This window comes from Anomaloglossus baeobatrachus, chromosome 6 (assembly GCF_048569485.1).
Source record: "Anomaloglossus baeobatrachus isolate aAnoBae1 chromosome 6, aAnoBae1.hap1, whole genome shotgun sequence".
NCBI lineage: Eukaryota > Metazoa > Chordata > Amphibia > Anura > Aromobatidae > Anomaloglossus > Anomaloglossus baeobatrachus.
Window position 1 is genome coordinate 122,188,275 of NC_134358.1, and position 13,673 is coordinate 122,201,947.

General features: G+C 48.3%; 1 protein-coding gene across 4 annotated transcripts in view; it reads left to right on the forward strand.

Annotated features, from left to right (window-relative positions):
• The first annotated feature begins 203 nt into the window (after nucleotides 1-203).
• Nucleotides 204-13,673, forward strand: part of PDE7A (phosphodiesterase 7A) — a 138,827-nt gene continuing 125,357 nt past the window's right edge. For all 4 annotated transcript variants that reach the window (XR_012754673.1, XM_075353225.1, XM_075353226.1 and 1 more), the window contains exon 1: nucleotides 204-1,032. Coding sequence is in view for 3 of the 4 variants with exons in the window: in XM_075353225.1 (XP_075209340.1) it covers nucleotides 895-1,032 (138 nt within the window). In the remaining variant the exon portion in view is untranslated. The remainder of the gene's footprint in view (nucleotides 1,033-13,673) is intronic.

Below are 13,673 nucleotides of genomic sequence, written 5' to 3' on the forward strand. Positions count from 1 at the left end.
CACTGTCGCTGAGTGGAGGAGCCCGGGGCCGCGCAGTCACTGTCGCTGAGTGGAGGAGCCCGGGGCCGCGCAGAGGAGCGCAGTCACAGTCGCGGTCGCCGCCGTCTCCTCTTTGATCTATTCTTTCTCTGTCAGTACGATTCAATTCTCCCGCCTACATCACGTGGTTGTGACGTCATTGCTGAGCTTGATCACATGATCATGATGTCATCAAGTGTCCTTTAAGCCCCTGTGAAGCAGCCTGTAGTGCGGTGGCCGCGGCAGCCGGCGGTATGGGCACCTGCTGAGAGGCGGGATCACCGGGGACGGAGGGTTTTTTTTTCCCCCCCTATTTTCTTTTTTTTACCCCCTTTTCCTTTCTTTCTTTTTTCACCCCCCTTCTTTTTCTGCGCTGCGGCATGTGGGACAGAGCAGGAGACCCCAGCAGAGGGGGATGACGGCGGGCAGCCTGCTGACTGTGAGCGCACACAAAGCCTCCGTGGCCGCAGCCGGTGCATTACCCGAGCCGCAGTCGCAGCGCCGGTGAGCCGCTCCGGAGGGAAGCAGTCGCCGGGTGACTACAGCCCGGGGAGGCCCCAGCGCGGCCTGTGTCTCACCCGCCCCGGGGACATGCAGCTGTGACACGGCGAGGAAGATGGGAGTGCGGAGCCCGCACGGAGGGAGGAGAAGAGACCGCAGCTGCCCGGATCCCACCAGCGCTCAGCAGCCCCGGGCGGCTCCGGGGAGCCCGGCTACTGTCACCAGGGGCCCGGAGGGGCCACAGCGCGCATCTCTCTGAGAGCCCCTGCAGGACTGGTGGTGATGGTGCCCGCAGTGTGACCCTGCCACCACTCTGCGTCCTGTCCGCTCCTCTTTATTTTGGTGATTTGCCCCCACCCCTGAGGCAGTTGTTCAATGGAAGTATGTTACCAGCTGCCGGTGCTGCCCCTGGACAGGCCGGTGCCCAAACACGTCCTGAGCCGCCGCGGCGCCATCAGCTTCAGCTCCAGCTCCGCGCTGTTCGGATGTCCCAACCCCAGGCAGCTTTCCCAGGTAAGATCGCCCCATACAGCCGGCACCCACCATGGGCAGTGTCCCCGCCTCCGCGGGACTGTACGGGTATACCACCCGATATGGCGGATAATGGGACTGTGCGGGTATACCACCCGATATGGGGGATAATGGGACTGTGCGGGTATACCACCCGATATGGGGGATAATGGGACTGTGCGGGTATACCACCCGATATGGGGGATAATGGGACTGTGCGGGTATACCACCCGATATGGGGGATAATGGGACTGTGCGGGTATACCACCCGATATGGGGGATAATGGGACTGTGCGGGTATACCACCCGATATGGGGGATAATGGGACTGTGCGGGTATACCACCCGATATGGGGGATAATGGGACTGTGCGGGTATACCACCCGATATGGGGGATAATGGGACTGTGCGGGTATACCACCCGATATGGGGGATAATGGGACTGTGCGGGTATACCACCACAGCAGAAAATGGGATTGTGGTGGAAACCATCAGTAAGGTTATAGCACCCAGTGCAGCAGATAATGGGATTGTAAGGTTATACCACCACAGCAGATAATGGGATTGTGGTGGAAACCATCAGTAAGGTTATAGCACCCAGTGCAGCAGATAATGGGTTTCTGTACCCCCTTATGTCACCCGTGTCCCTGTAGCTCTGAGTCGTGCACTCTTAGTGTTTCCATTGACTCAAATATTTAGGGAATTGTGGATCTCATTAATCGGTGTGCACACGGATTCTGCAGCAAATCCTGATGTGTTTGCAGGAAAACTGCTACCGCTGCTTTTTTTTTTACATACGTTATTGTTGCGTATTTTTTCCCCACCCAAATATGGGTGAAATCTGCCATAGACATTCTGCAGGTGTGAAGTTGCAGAAAACGAAGCCACACGCATGGGAATGTGCACATGAGTTGTTTTTTTTTTTTTTTTTTTTTTATGCTTTTTTTTTTGTTGCAGTTTGTTGCCCAGATCTGCATATCTATCCTTATCCCAGCAAAGCCAATGAGATTTCTGTAGGGCTGTGCGCACATTGCTTATTTTTTCTTTGCAGTTTTTGAGCAGAAAATCTGCAGCATGTCAACTGTTAGGCTAAGTGTGCACACTGCGTTTTTTTGACGCTGTGTTTTTGAGCGTTTTTTAGCGCTAAAAATGCACAAACGCAGCGTCTTTAAAAACGCATGCGTTTTTGGCTGCGTTTTTCTGCGTTTTTTTTTTTTTTTTTTTTTTTTTCTTTTTCAGTGAACATTGCCATTAAAGATTGTTGAAAAAAAAAAAAAAGTCTGTCATTTCCTTCTTCCATATGTTTTTCATTCTCCACTAGTGTATGCAGGAGAGCAGACAGCTGCAGAACTACAAGGCTCAGCATGCTCCATCCAGGACTGTATGCTGGAGGGAGAGTCAGGGGGAACAGACCTACAAGGCTCAGCATGCTCCATCCAGGACTGTATGCTGGAGGGAGAGTCACGGGGAGCAGACCTACAAGGCTCAGCATACTCCATCCACTAGTGGATGCAGGAGAGCACACAGCATCTGCAGAACTACAAGGCTCAGCATCCTCCATCCAATAGTGTATGCAGGAGAGCAGACAGCAGCTGTCGAACTACAAGGCTTAGCATCCTTCTTGCAGGACTGTATGCAGGATTTCTTTCCCCTCCCCCCCAAAAAAAAAAAATGACGTGGGCTTCGCCATATTTTTGTATGCTAGCCAGGTACAGCAGGCAGGTTTTTTTTTTTTTTTAAATTATTTCATGAAATAATTAAGAAAAAAGAAATGACGTGAGCTTCGCCTAATTTTTGTGTCCAGCCGGGTACAACTAGGCAGCTGGGGACTGGAATCCACAGTGCAGGGTGCCCATGCTTTCTGGGCACCCCCACTGCGAATTGCAGTCCGCAGGCACCCCAGAAAATGGCGCTTTCATAGAAGCGCCATCTTCTGGCGCTGTATCCAACTCTTCCAGCTGCCCTGGTGACGGTGGCTCGCTGGGTAATAATGGGGTTAGGGCTAGCTGTATATTATCAACTGGCCCTAAGACCGAAATTCATGGTGTCACGCCAATATTAGACATGGCCACCATGAATTTCTAGTAAAGATAAAAAAAAACCACAACACACAGAAAAATATTTTTATTAGAAATAAAACACAACACAATTAGTGACTCCATCTTTATTGAAATAAAGAACCCCCCTCCGCAGTAATCCTGGGTCAAGGGTCCCGCGCCGTCCAATCCGGATCCAATATCATCTGATCAGTTTGCTGGAAGGTAAAGTGATCAGATGATGTGTAAGGATCAAGTGCCTGAATCGCATCACACATCAGCTGATTGTATAAAAGCCGTTTATACAATCAGCAGATGTATCAGTACAAAAAAAAAAAATACTCACTTATGTGCTAATTACTGGCAGCTCCTAGAGCGGAGTCTGATCCCGTCCGATCGCTGCAGCAGCTGCCGGTAATCAGGGATGAAGTCTCCTGACGGCATCCGCTGATAGGTTAAACCGGCCGGGCGCCGGCGTCACCCCGAGACTTACGATCAGCTGACTCGTCAGGTGACTGCATCAGGTGATCCATCACCAGGTCCTGCATCCTGCAGGCATACGTACCCGGGGAGACTGCACACAGCCGGAGCGGCGGTACCGGGAATAGGAGCTGGGAGCGGGCATGGCACCGGGAGTCTGCAGACACGCGAGTGACTTTTTTTTTTTTTTCCTACTGTTCACTTTTGATTTCGCAGCTGCCTCCACCTCCCGCCCAGACATGGCGCTGCACGGCAGCATACATGCCCAGGACGGGAGGTGGAAGCGGCGGTGACGGTACCGGGAGGATTCACGCTTCTGTGTTTACTGACAGAAGGAATCCTCTTCCTGTACATGTCACTTTACTACCCACCTCCTGCGTTTATAGCTGCGTTTTTGGTCTTAGAAACGCACCAAAACGCAGCTATAATAACAATTTGCGTTTCTCATTGCGTCTTTCAACATCCCATTGCACTCAATGGATGAAAAACGCGGTGAAAAACGTGGGAATAATTGACATGCTGCGTTTTTGTGGTCACCACAAAAACGCAGCTGAAAAAAACGCTGTGTGCAGACAGCAAAAATGAAAACTCATAGACTTTGCTGGGGGAAGCAGTCATGCAGTTTTTTGGGCAAAAACGCACCCGTAAAACGCCGTGAAAAACGCACTGTGTGAACTTACCCTTAGTGCGTTTTTTTTTTTTCTTGCACTTTTTATCCCATCTAGGCATTGATTTAACAAAAAAGCATGCGTTTTTTTTTTTTTTTTTTTGTGTGCATGTTTTTCTTCCACAAGGTGCACCTAATCTGCAGGGTGCACATATATCCTTAAGTCCGCTTTACATGCTGCGATATCGTGACCGATATCGCTAGCGTGCGCACCTGCCCCCATAGGTTTTGCTACACGGGCAAATCGCTGCCCGTGGCGCACAATATCGCGCGGACCCGTCACATTACTTACCTGCCTAGCGACGTTGCTGTGACCGGCGAACCGCCTCCTTTCTAAGGGGTCGGTTCGTTCAGCGTCACAGCGACGTCACTAAGCGGCCGCCCAATGGAAGCGGAGGGGCGGAGATGAGCGGGACGTAACATCCTGCCCACCTCCTTCCTTCCTCATTGCCGGCTGTCGCAGGTAAGGTGAGGTTCCTCGTTCCTGCGGTGTCACACATAGCGATGTGTGCTGCTGCAGGAGCGACGAACTACTTCGTACACCGAGCAGCAGCGATATTAGAGAATAGGGGGGCATGTCACCGATGAGCGAATTTTGACCTTTTTTGCGACGATTCAAAATCGCGTGTCACACGCAAAGACATCGCTAAAGCGACCGGATGTGCGTCACAAATTCCGTTACCCCAACGAGATCGCTTGAGCGATGTCGCAGCGTGTAAAGCGCCCTGTACTCCCCGTAGTGGGCATAAGATTTCTATGAATCCCCTCCAATTTTGCTGGAACTGTAAGATGCTGTCGTCACAGGAAAAATGTGCAGCTTTGAAAACTCATTTTAAACTCAGCCTAAAATTCTGCGACAAATCTGCGTGACAGAAAACGCAATGTGCGCATATACGAGATGACCGAAATAAATTCCTAGGACGACAGTAATCTCTGTCTGGAGCCCTGAGGGCCACCTCTAACGTGATGGCATGTGCAGCTCTTCTTGCTTCGCCATCCTGGTGTGACACGTCACAACCCTGCATCAGACCAGGAAATCGGTGCTGTCTGGTAAGAGGTGGCTCCCATCCAGTGACCACTGATTACTGACCAGGTCATTGAAATGGATTGTCATTAGCGTTACTCATTCTTATATTTGTAACCTACAAGTGTGAGTCGTCCACTCCTGGTACGTTGTCACTTCTGTTTGGCTGCTTTGTCATCTGCTTCCTGGAAAGGTGGCCACCAGTCTCTCCTGAATTTGGCCAGTCAGACAGGTTTTGCCGTTGAGTTGGCTTGTAAGAGCAATGGGGGACACACTGATGGATGCCCAACTTCTGGCTAAGTGGTGGGGAGGAGGGTTCTTATGGGTTCTCTTTTTATATTGCAACAATCCCCCAACGGCTGCTTCGGTTCCATCCAGGTAGAGATCTGATGGATGTCTTCCACCTCATCACAGGGGTTGTGAGATTAGTCGCCCCATAGACCTGAACCCGGACTGTCCAAATATCTTGTTTATGGGGCGAAGAGTCAGCTATGTTAAAGGGAACCAACCACCAGGATTTTGCTATATAAAGTAAAGGCAGTGCCATACTGGCACTAGGATGCTGAATGCCGACATACCTTTCTTTGAATAATCAGATGCTTGATTGCTGAAATATCTTTAGGGCTCATTCAGATGACCATTCCGTTTGTCCTATTCAGTTCCTGTTTTTTTGCGGACCTGCTGACAGGACCATCTTTTCAATGTCTTGTGTAGGATCTGATGGCACATGGAAGCACTTTCGTGTGCATCAGTTCCTACAAAAAAACACATCGGATGCCGTATGTCCGTTCTGTTATTATGGATCATGTCCTATTCTGTTCCGTAATAATGGACCGTGACTCAGTGCAAGTCAATGGGTCCGCAAAATTCCCAGAAGCCACATGAACGCATTTCCGCGTGACCTCCGTCGGGTTCCCCTGCAGTCTGTGTCCTGCTCCCCCGCAACTGCTCGCACTTCAGTGTGTCAGCATCTGCCCGCACAGCAGTGTCAGCATCTGCGGGGATGACAAGCGCCAACATTAGGAGGTTAGCAAAGTGCATTACCTGGTGTGATGAAGTCCGCTCTTGACGTCGGCGCTCGTCACTGACTTCCATGCCCGCCACGTTCTCACATCAAGTCTTGCGAGCAACCCGAGATTGTGACTAGTGGTGACATCACGTGCTGCTCACGATACATCGCTTGTGAACGCAGCGGACAATGGAAGTCAGTGACTAACGCTGACGTCAGGAGTACAGTGGAATTAATCACTCCAGGGTAATGTACCTAGCTAACCTCATGAAATCGGCGCTCGTTATCCCCTGCGGTGACCTGGGCTGACCCATTGATGTTAGCTCAGGTGACTGCACTGCTCTCCCAGCCATTGGGGAACATTCTGTTCATTGACTGGGACAGTGAGTATGGATTATTGTGGGACCCCCTTATTGGATTATGCTGGACCCGGATTTGTTATTTTCTCTTCAATAAATTGGTGAAAGAGGGAATGTGTTGGGGAGACTTTGTTTGTTTTTTTTTTCTCAAATAAAAATTTGTTTCTCGTCTTATTTTTTTTTTATTACTGATCGGGTTAGTGATGTCGGGTATCTGATAGACGCCGTGACATCAAAACTCCAGGGCTTGATGCCAGGTGACATTACATTACACAGCTGCTATAACCCCATATATTACCCCTTATGCCACCGCACCATGGCATTCAGAATAAGCCGGGTAAAGTCCTGGGATTGTCGCATCTAATGGCTGTGGCAATTTCGGCCGGCTACATCTTTTTGTGTTAACAAACTGCAGCCAAAATTGCACGTTGTCAGAGAGAGCCTGGAAATGTCACAAAAAATGCTTGTAATTGTAGGTGTGTTTTTGTGACAAATGTTGACAAAAACGCAGGAAGAATAAACATGCTGCATTATTTTTTTTTTTTTTTTTGTCACAAACTTTTGACAAATAAAACGCTAACAAACTGCAATGTGCGCATAGCAAATCTGACTTCTCATAGACTTTGCTGGGAAGTCAGATGTCAGAAAGTTCTGATAACGAAACTGCAGCAAAAAACGCAGCGTGCGCATGTAGCCTACGGCTGGGGAGCTCCCAATAACGTGGGTCTCCCAGCCTGAGAATACCAGCCAGCAGCTGTGAGGCTTTATCTTGGCTGGTATCAAAATTGAGGGTGACCGCACACCCTTTTGTTGTTTTGTTTTTTTTTTGTTTTTTTTTTGTTATTGTACTGTACAATATACACCTGCCCTCTGGCGGTTGTGATTGGTTGCAACCAATCACAGATGTCAGTGAGCAGTGAAGCAGTGAATATGAAATAAGTCTAATGAGCGGCCGACTCAGGAAGAACAATGAAGTGCCGCAGGAGCAGTGTGACAGCGGCAGTGATTGGTGAGTAGGTATCGCTTTCTCCTACCCATTTGCCCTGTATTCTGTTCCCTATAGACCTTATATGGGGACCAGCATCTGGCCAGATAACTTAGACTGTATGTAACTCTGCTTCGTTTTTTTTTTGTTTTGTTTTTGTTTTTTTTGCGGTCTGCAAAAAACCCCAGAAGTTACACAGATGGCGCACACACACCGTATATTGAGCGGGACAGATGCGGTTGCCACATGGATGCATCCGTAGAAAAACTACCTTTTTTGCAGACCGCAAAAATGGAACGGTCGTGTGAATGTACCCGAAATCAAAGTTACTGTAATGCACTACACTTTGACGTGTGGGTCAGGTCCTCAGTATATATACCTCCTCCTGCGTCTTGTATTGCCCGTCAACAGCAGCAATGGCGGTGCGGTGCTATATTTAAATAAAAGGGAGCCCGCACCGCTCAATCAAAGGTGCAATGCATTTCTGCAACTTTGATTACAGATATTTTCGCAACAAAGCATCCGATCTTTCAACAAAAGGTATGTTTGGATACAGCATTTTGGCGCCAGCATGGCACTGCCTTTACTTCATATAGCAAAATCCTGGTGGTTGGTTCCCTTTTAAATTTCACCCAATCATTTTTGCTTATAGAGAAGATAATCCACCATCAGACACCTTTCTTTACATTTTTGCCATGGAAATCAAATGAACGCTCCAACATACTGAGCATGCATGTGTGTGAGGAAACCCGGATGATATGTCATCCAAATGAGAGAGAGACTCTGTATGTGTGTTTCCATATTTCTTGAGGAGGCTTACGGTTTAGTTACCCTTTACACTGTCAAATTATCGGAGAACCCTTTTAAGTGGTGTGAAATTCCTTCCCGCAGTCCTGCATGCCAGAGACTTCACTACTTATTGGAGTTTGCTGCGTTCTAGGTATATAGTATAGCTGATATAGGTGTATAGCAGGGGTGGGAAACCTTTTTTCTGCCTTGGTTCATTTAGAAATTTTTACCATCATTTGGGGGGCCGCACAAAATTATCAACTGGAAAATTACCCTGCTTATGTTTGGTGAAACACAACTCGCCCCTACTCTGGTGGCTGAAGCTGCTTCTCTTTGGTGCGGCTGTGATGTTAGGTGATCTTCATCATGTCGCTTCGCACAACTGCTTGTCCAGGTTTGTTTTTGTCTGGAGTGCAGTCAACTCTTTGTGATTAATAAGAATGGTAAATCGTATACTGTACATCACGTAGAAGATGCTGGGACTGTTGCACATACATCACAGGATGGTCTGGGTGCATACACATCAGACGTTCCCTAACGATGTGACCTTGATGAGCTGGAGCATTGTCAACCATGAAGATGACATTGAGGCACAATGACAGGATTAATTGTTATTCCATTAGTAGGGTCTTGTCACTGTACCAATCACAAAGTGTAGGGCTGTTTTGTACTGCAACACCACCACCAAAGACTTGTCTGGTGACAACAATGGCTGATGCATAGCGTTCCCCTTGAAGTCTCCAACATCGTTGGCCATTGCTTCGGCTCAGCGTGAACCGACTTTCATCAGTGAACACCACTGGGGCCCACTGGTCTCTCGACCCGCAATACAATGGCGTCTGTGTGTCTGATGGCATGGTCAGGTGATGTCAACGATCTTGAATAGTCTGACATGACACTTGGGTGCCTGTCACCTGCCTTAAATGTGCCTTAAATTGTGTGGCATTCATCATTCGATTCCAAAGGGCATTATTCATGATGTGGTCCTCAGTGTGGGATGTGGCCAAAGAACGTCCATTTCTCTGCCTTTTGTGACTCTTCCAGTCTCTCTGTATCTCTCTTGCATCCTGCTGATGACACTCTAAGCTCAGTGGCCACTTCCGTCTGAGAACATCCTGCTTCAAGCCTCGCCATGGTGAGGTACTGCTGATCAAATGTTAGATGTCATCTTGGTCTCATGATGACAAAACGTGAACAGCATGATGAGGAGTAAATACCAATTCTAATTGAACCCCAAAATGTATTGGGCAATTCATGAATCAAACATCGGTTGTGAATTTTTTTTCATTAAGCTCCTTGTTAGAGAACAAGTTGTCCAACAATTCAATATTTCTGTATGTTTTGCACATGTGCATTCAAAAGTTTAGTGAAAGTCACATTAAGGTCACCTGAAAAGGTTAGAGGGCATTATAGGATCATCCTGAAATTTCACCCAAAGCCAAATATCCCTAACTTTTTGCGAGTAGTATAGGTGTATAGTATAGCTGTATATTCTAGCTTACAGCTTCCTTGGTTTCTGTCGTCCTGGATTGTGTTCACAATTGTCACTAATATGTTCTTAAAGTCTCCTGTTTGATTCTGGAGTGTAAGTGTCTCTATAGGCCGATTACATGAAATGGAAGAACCAACATACGTCCTGGCTGTTTGCTCAGCTGTCGTCTTCTCTCACAATGCTCTGTTAAATTTTAATCCTTTGGCAAGTAAACCTGTGTTGAAGTGTTAGGTTCATGCACCCTGGCTGTGTTTGGTGTATAATAATTTATTTTATTTATTTTTTTTTTTTTTTTTGTACCCGGCCGCCGGTTGATCAGCTGATCGTTCACAATAGTCTGAAAAAATTCCGTTGTTTTGTATGATCCGTTGTGCCATTATATGCAACGCATCCGTTGCATCTGTCACACAACGCAATGCAACGGATGCCGTTCAACGCAAGTGTGTTTTTGTGTCTGTGAGAAAAAAAAACAAAACTTTACTCCCCTTCTCCAGCCCTGCTGTCTCTGCCGCTGCTGTCACTTGCTTCCGACTACCGCTCATTGTGCTCATTGAATATTCACTTCACTGCGGCCGGAAGCAGCAGCAGCGGGGAGTTGGCAGGACTGGAGACCGAAGATCAGCACCACGGACAGCGACGCCAGGGACAGGTGAGCAGAAAGTTCCCGTTCTCCGTGTGTTATCACGGAGAACACAACGTAACCCATAAACATGGCACACGGAGGGCAAAACGCACCTCTGACACGTTCGTGAAAAACGTACGTGGTTTTTCACGGACGTGTGAAAGAGGCCTTAGGTCCACAGAAATTTCATTTTTGTTAAAAAAAAAAGAAGGTGCCATGTGTTTGGGAAAGATAAAAGAACAAGTTGTTTTTTTTGTTTTTTTTTTTTTTCCATCGGTGAAAAAAACATGGCCCATGCCATTGAACAACTGTCTGAATATTTCCTTGAACCCATTAAAACAAAAGCTAATTTCACTTTTTTGCTTTTACTTCCACTTGCTGCTGACTGTTCAGTAAGTTTTGGATGCGGTGTTTTGTCAAAGGCCGCTGAGCTGTATATAGAGATTGGGAGGTCGTGTGGTCATACCCGGGTGATTATCAGACTGTTTGTTTGGCTGAGAAATTCGACTTTTGCTACCCCTGACATTGAGTCACGGGATGTGACCCTTTCATGGCCGTGTCCATGATATCCCCATCATCCCAAGTGGGTTGCACTGCTCTCCCTGACTTCTGTAGAACACCGTCAGCATTTTTGAGGGGGTCAAAATTAATTTCCCTTTTTTATAGTGGTTTTAAAAGTGGACATAAAATAACATGCAGAGAGTGGACATAAAGTAACTTTACGCTGGTAATTTCCCTCTCTCTGGAAGCCCTGGTGGTTTTTGCTAAGTCTCTGAAAGTGACATTGTATCCATATGCGTGGGAGCACCGCGACTATGGCAGGAGACTATTAAGGCTAGTTTCACACTTGCGTTGGATGGCTTCCGTTGCTATCTGCAGCCTTGAGGAATTACGGTAACCGTTGCAGGAAACCGTTATATTCCTCATAGACTTCTATTAGCTACGGATAGCAACGGATGGACTTGCGTTGCATCTGCTGCACGACGAAGCGTTATTATTTTGACGCTACGTCGGGCGGAAGGAACGCAGCATGTAACGTTTTTTTGAGCGGCGGAAACCTTTATTTGTCACTGCGCATGCTCATTTGTTTTTGTTTTTTTGTTTTTTTAATCACAGAAACTTTATTTTGTTTCTCGGTGGCTGAACGTTCAGCTGAGCGCCCGGCAGCCGGCTAGTGAGAGCGCTCAGCTGTTCGCCCGGCCGCCGGCATGTGAGGACTCTCGGCTGAGCGCCCGGCCGCCGGCATGTGAGAGCTCTCGGCTGAGCGCCCGGCCGCCGGCATGTGAGAGCTCTCGGCTGAGCGCCCGGCCGCCGGCATGTGAGAGCTCTCGGCTGAGCGCCCGGCCGCCGGCATGTGAGAGCTCTCGGCTGAGCGCCCGGCCGCCGGCATGTGAGAGCTCTCGGCTGAGCGCCCGGCCGCCGGCATGTGAGAGCTCTCGGCTGAGCGCCCGGCCGCCGGCATGTGAGAGCTCTCGGCTGAGCGCCCGGCCGCCGGCATGTGAGAGCTCTCGGCTGAGCGCCCGGCCGCCGGCATGTGAGAGCTCTCGGCTGAGCGCCCGGCCGCCGGCATGTGAGAGCTCTCGGCTGAGCGCCCGGCCGCCGGCATGTGAGAGCTCTCGGCTGAGCGCCCGGCCGCCGGCATGTGAGAGCTCTCGGCTGAGCGCCCGGCCGCCGGGTGATCAGCTGATCGTTCACAATAGTCTTCTGCCGATAAAACTGTAAAGAGGAAAAAAAAACTTTCCGTTGTTTTTTATGATCCGTTGTGCCATTGTATGCAACGCATCTGTTGCATCCGTCACGCAACGCATCTGTTGCATCCGTCACACAACGCAATGCAACGGATGCCGTTCAACGCAAGTGTTAAAGTGGCATACGCCGAGCAGCCAGTGACTGGTCTTATCAGACTTATTTAGGGTTGTTGGGACATGAGCATTTGGAGCAGCATATCTAGTAATATAATGCTGTAATGTTCTGTGGCAAATCTCCTTTATGGGTAAGTTATTCCTAATATTGGAACTGAACAAGTTGTTTCTTGAGTGCAGGATCCACGCTCAGCGTCACACATTCCAGTACATAGTGCTATGAAGAGTCGTGCCAGTTCACCGCTGTCACATACTGTGTAGGGCTTCTGCGGTGTGTTTTCTGTAGGGTATAACAGTTTATCCTGCGTGTAACTTAAATTTACTACAAGTGGAGGCACTCTAGATACTTTAGGGGAACATTCTCCTAACTTAATACATATTACCTTGTTTTGTGAAAAAGTAGATCCCAGTTACTGCTCCCATGACGACATTTAACTTGCAGAACATCAGTGTCTAGATCAATTGGGTTTAGCTTGGGTGGAATTGTGGTAACCTCTGCTCATCAAATGCAGGAAGAGCGGCAGTGTTCCTTACCCCACAAATCTTACTCCAGTACCCAAATTAAGTAAGATTTGTGGCAAGGCTGGAATCAGGGCCTCTGCCACTACATGATGTTGCTCCCAAATTAGGTGGCCAAAAACATGGTTAAAGATTTTGTCCCCTACTTTTACATTGATGGCTTAGGTCATCAATGTCTGATTGGCCGGGGTCCGACACCCCGAACCTCTGCCGATTTGGCTGTTCTCGGTGTCGGCGGCAGCAGGCAGCCGGAAATGCTCAGTATCGGAGCTGATCTGTCTTCTGATAGTGACCACGACCGGCTACTGCACAACTGTCTCCTGTTGATTAAAATGGAAGGCGGATGTGCCGTTCCCAGCCGTGGCCACTGTCAGAAGACTGGGCAACTCCGGAACTGGGCATTTGCCGCTGCTGGGACCCAGAACAGCTGATAGATGGGGATGGCGGGTGTTGGATCCCGGCCGATTAGACATTGATGGCCAATCCTTAGGAAAGTTTACCAATGTAAAAGTAGTGGACAACCTCTATAGTCAATTAGAAATGTCTGACTCTAGCACACCTCCCCATCAAGCCTTGGTCACTTGGCACATCATGGCTCTGCCATTTAAGCAAAGTTCAGACTATTATGGGTCAATCATCCCATGACAGTGATCACCACTCATTTAGTGATCCTAGTTTGGTGGAAAATACATGAAGACAAATGATCATTCTGTTTTTTGTTGTTGTGGTTTTTTTTTTTTTATTATATATATATATATATATATATCTCTCACATTCCCTTTTTATTCAGGATTACTTAAA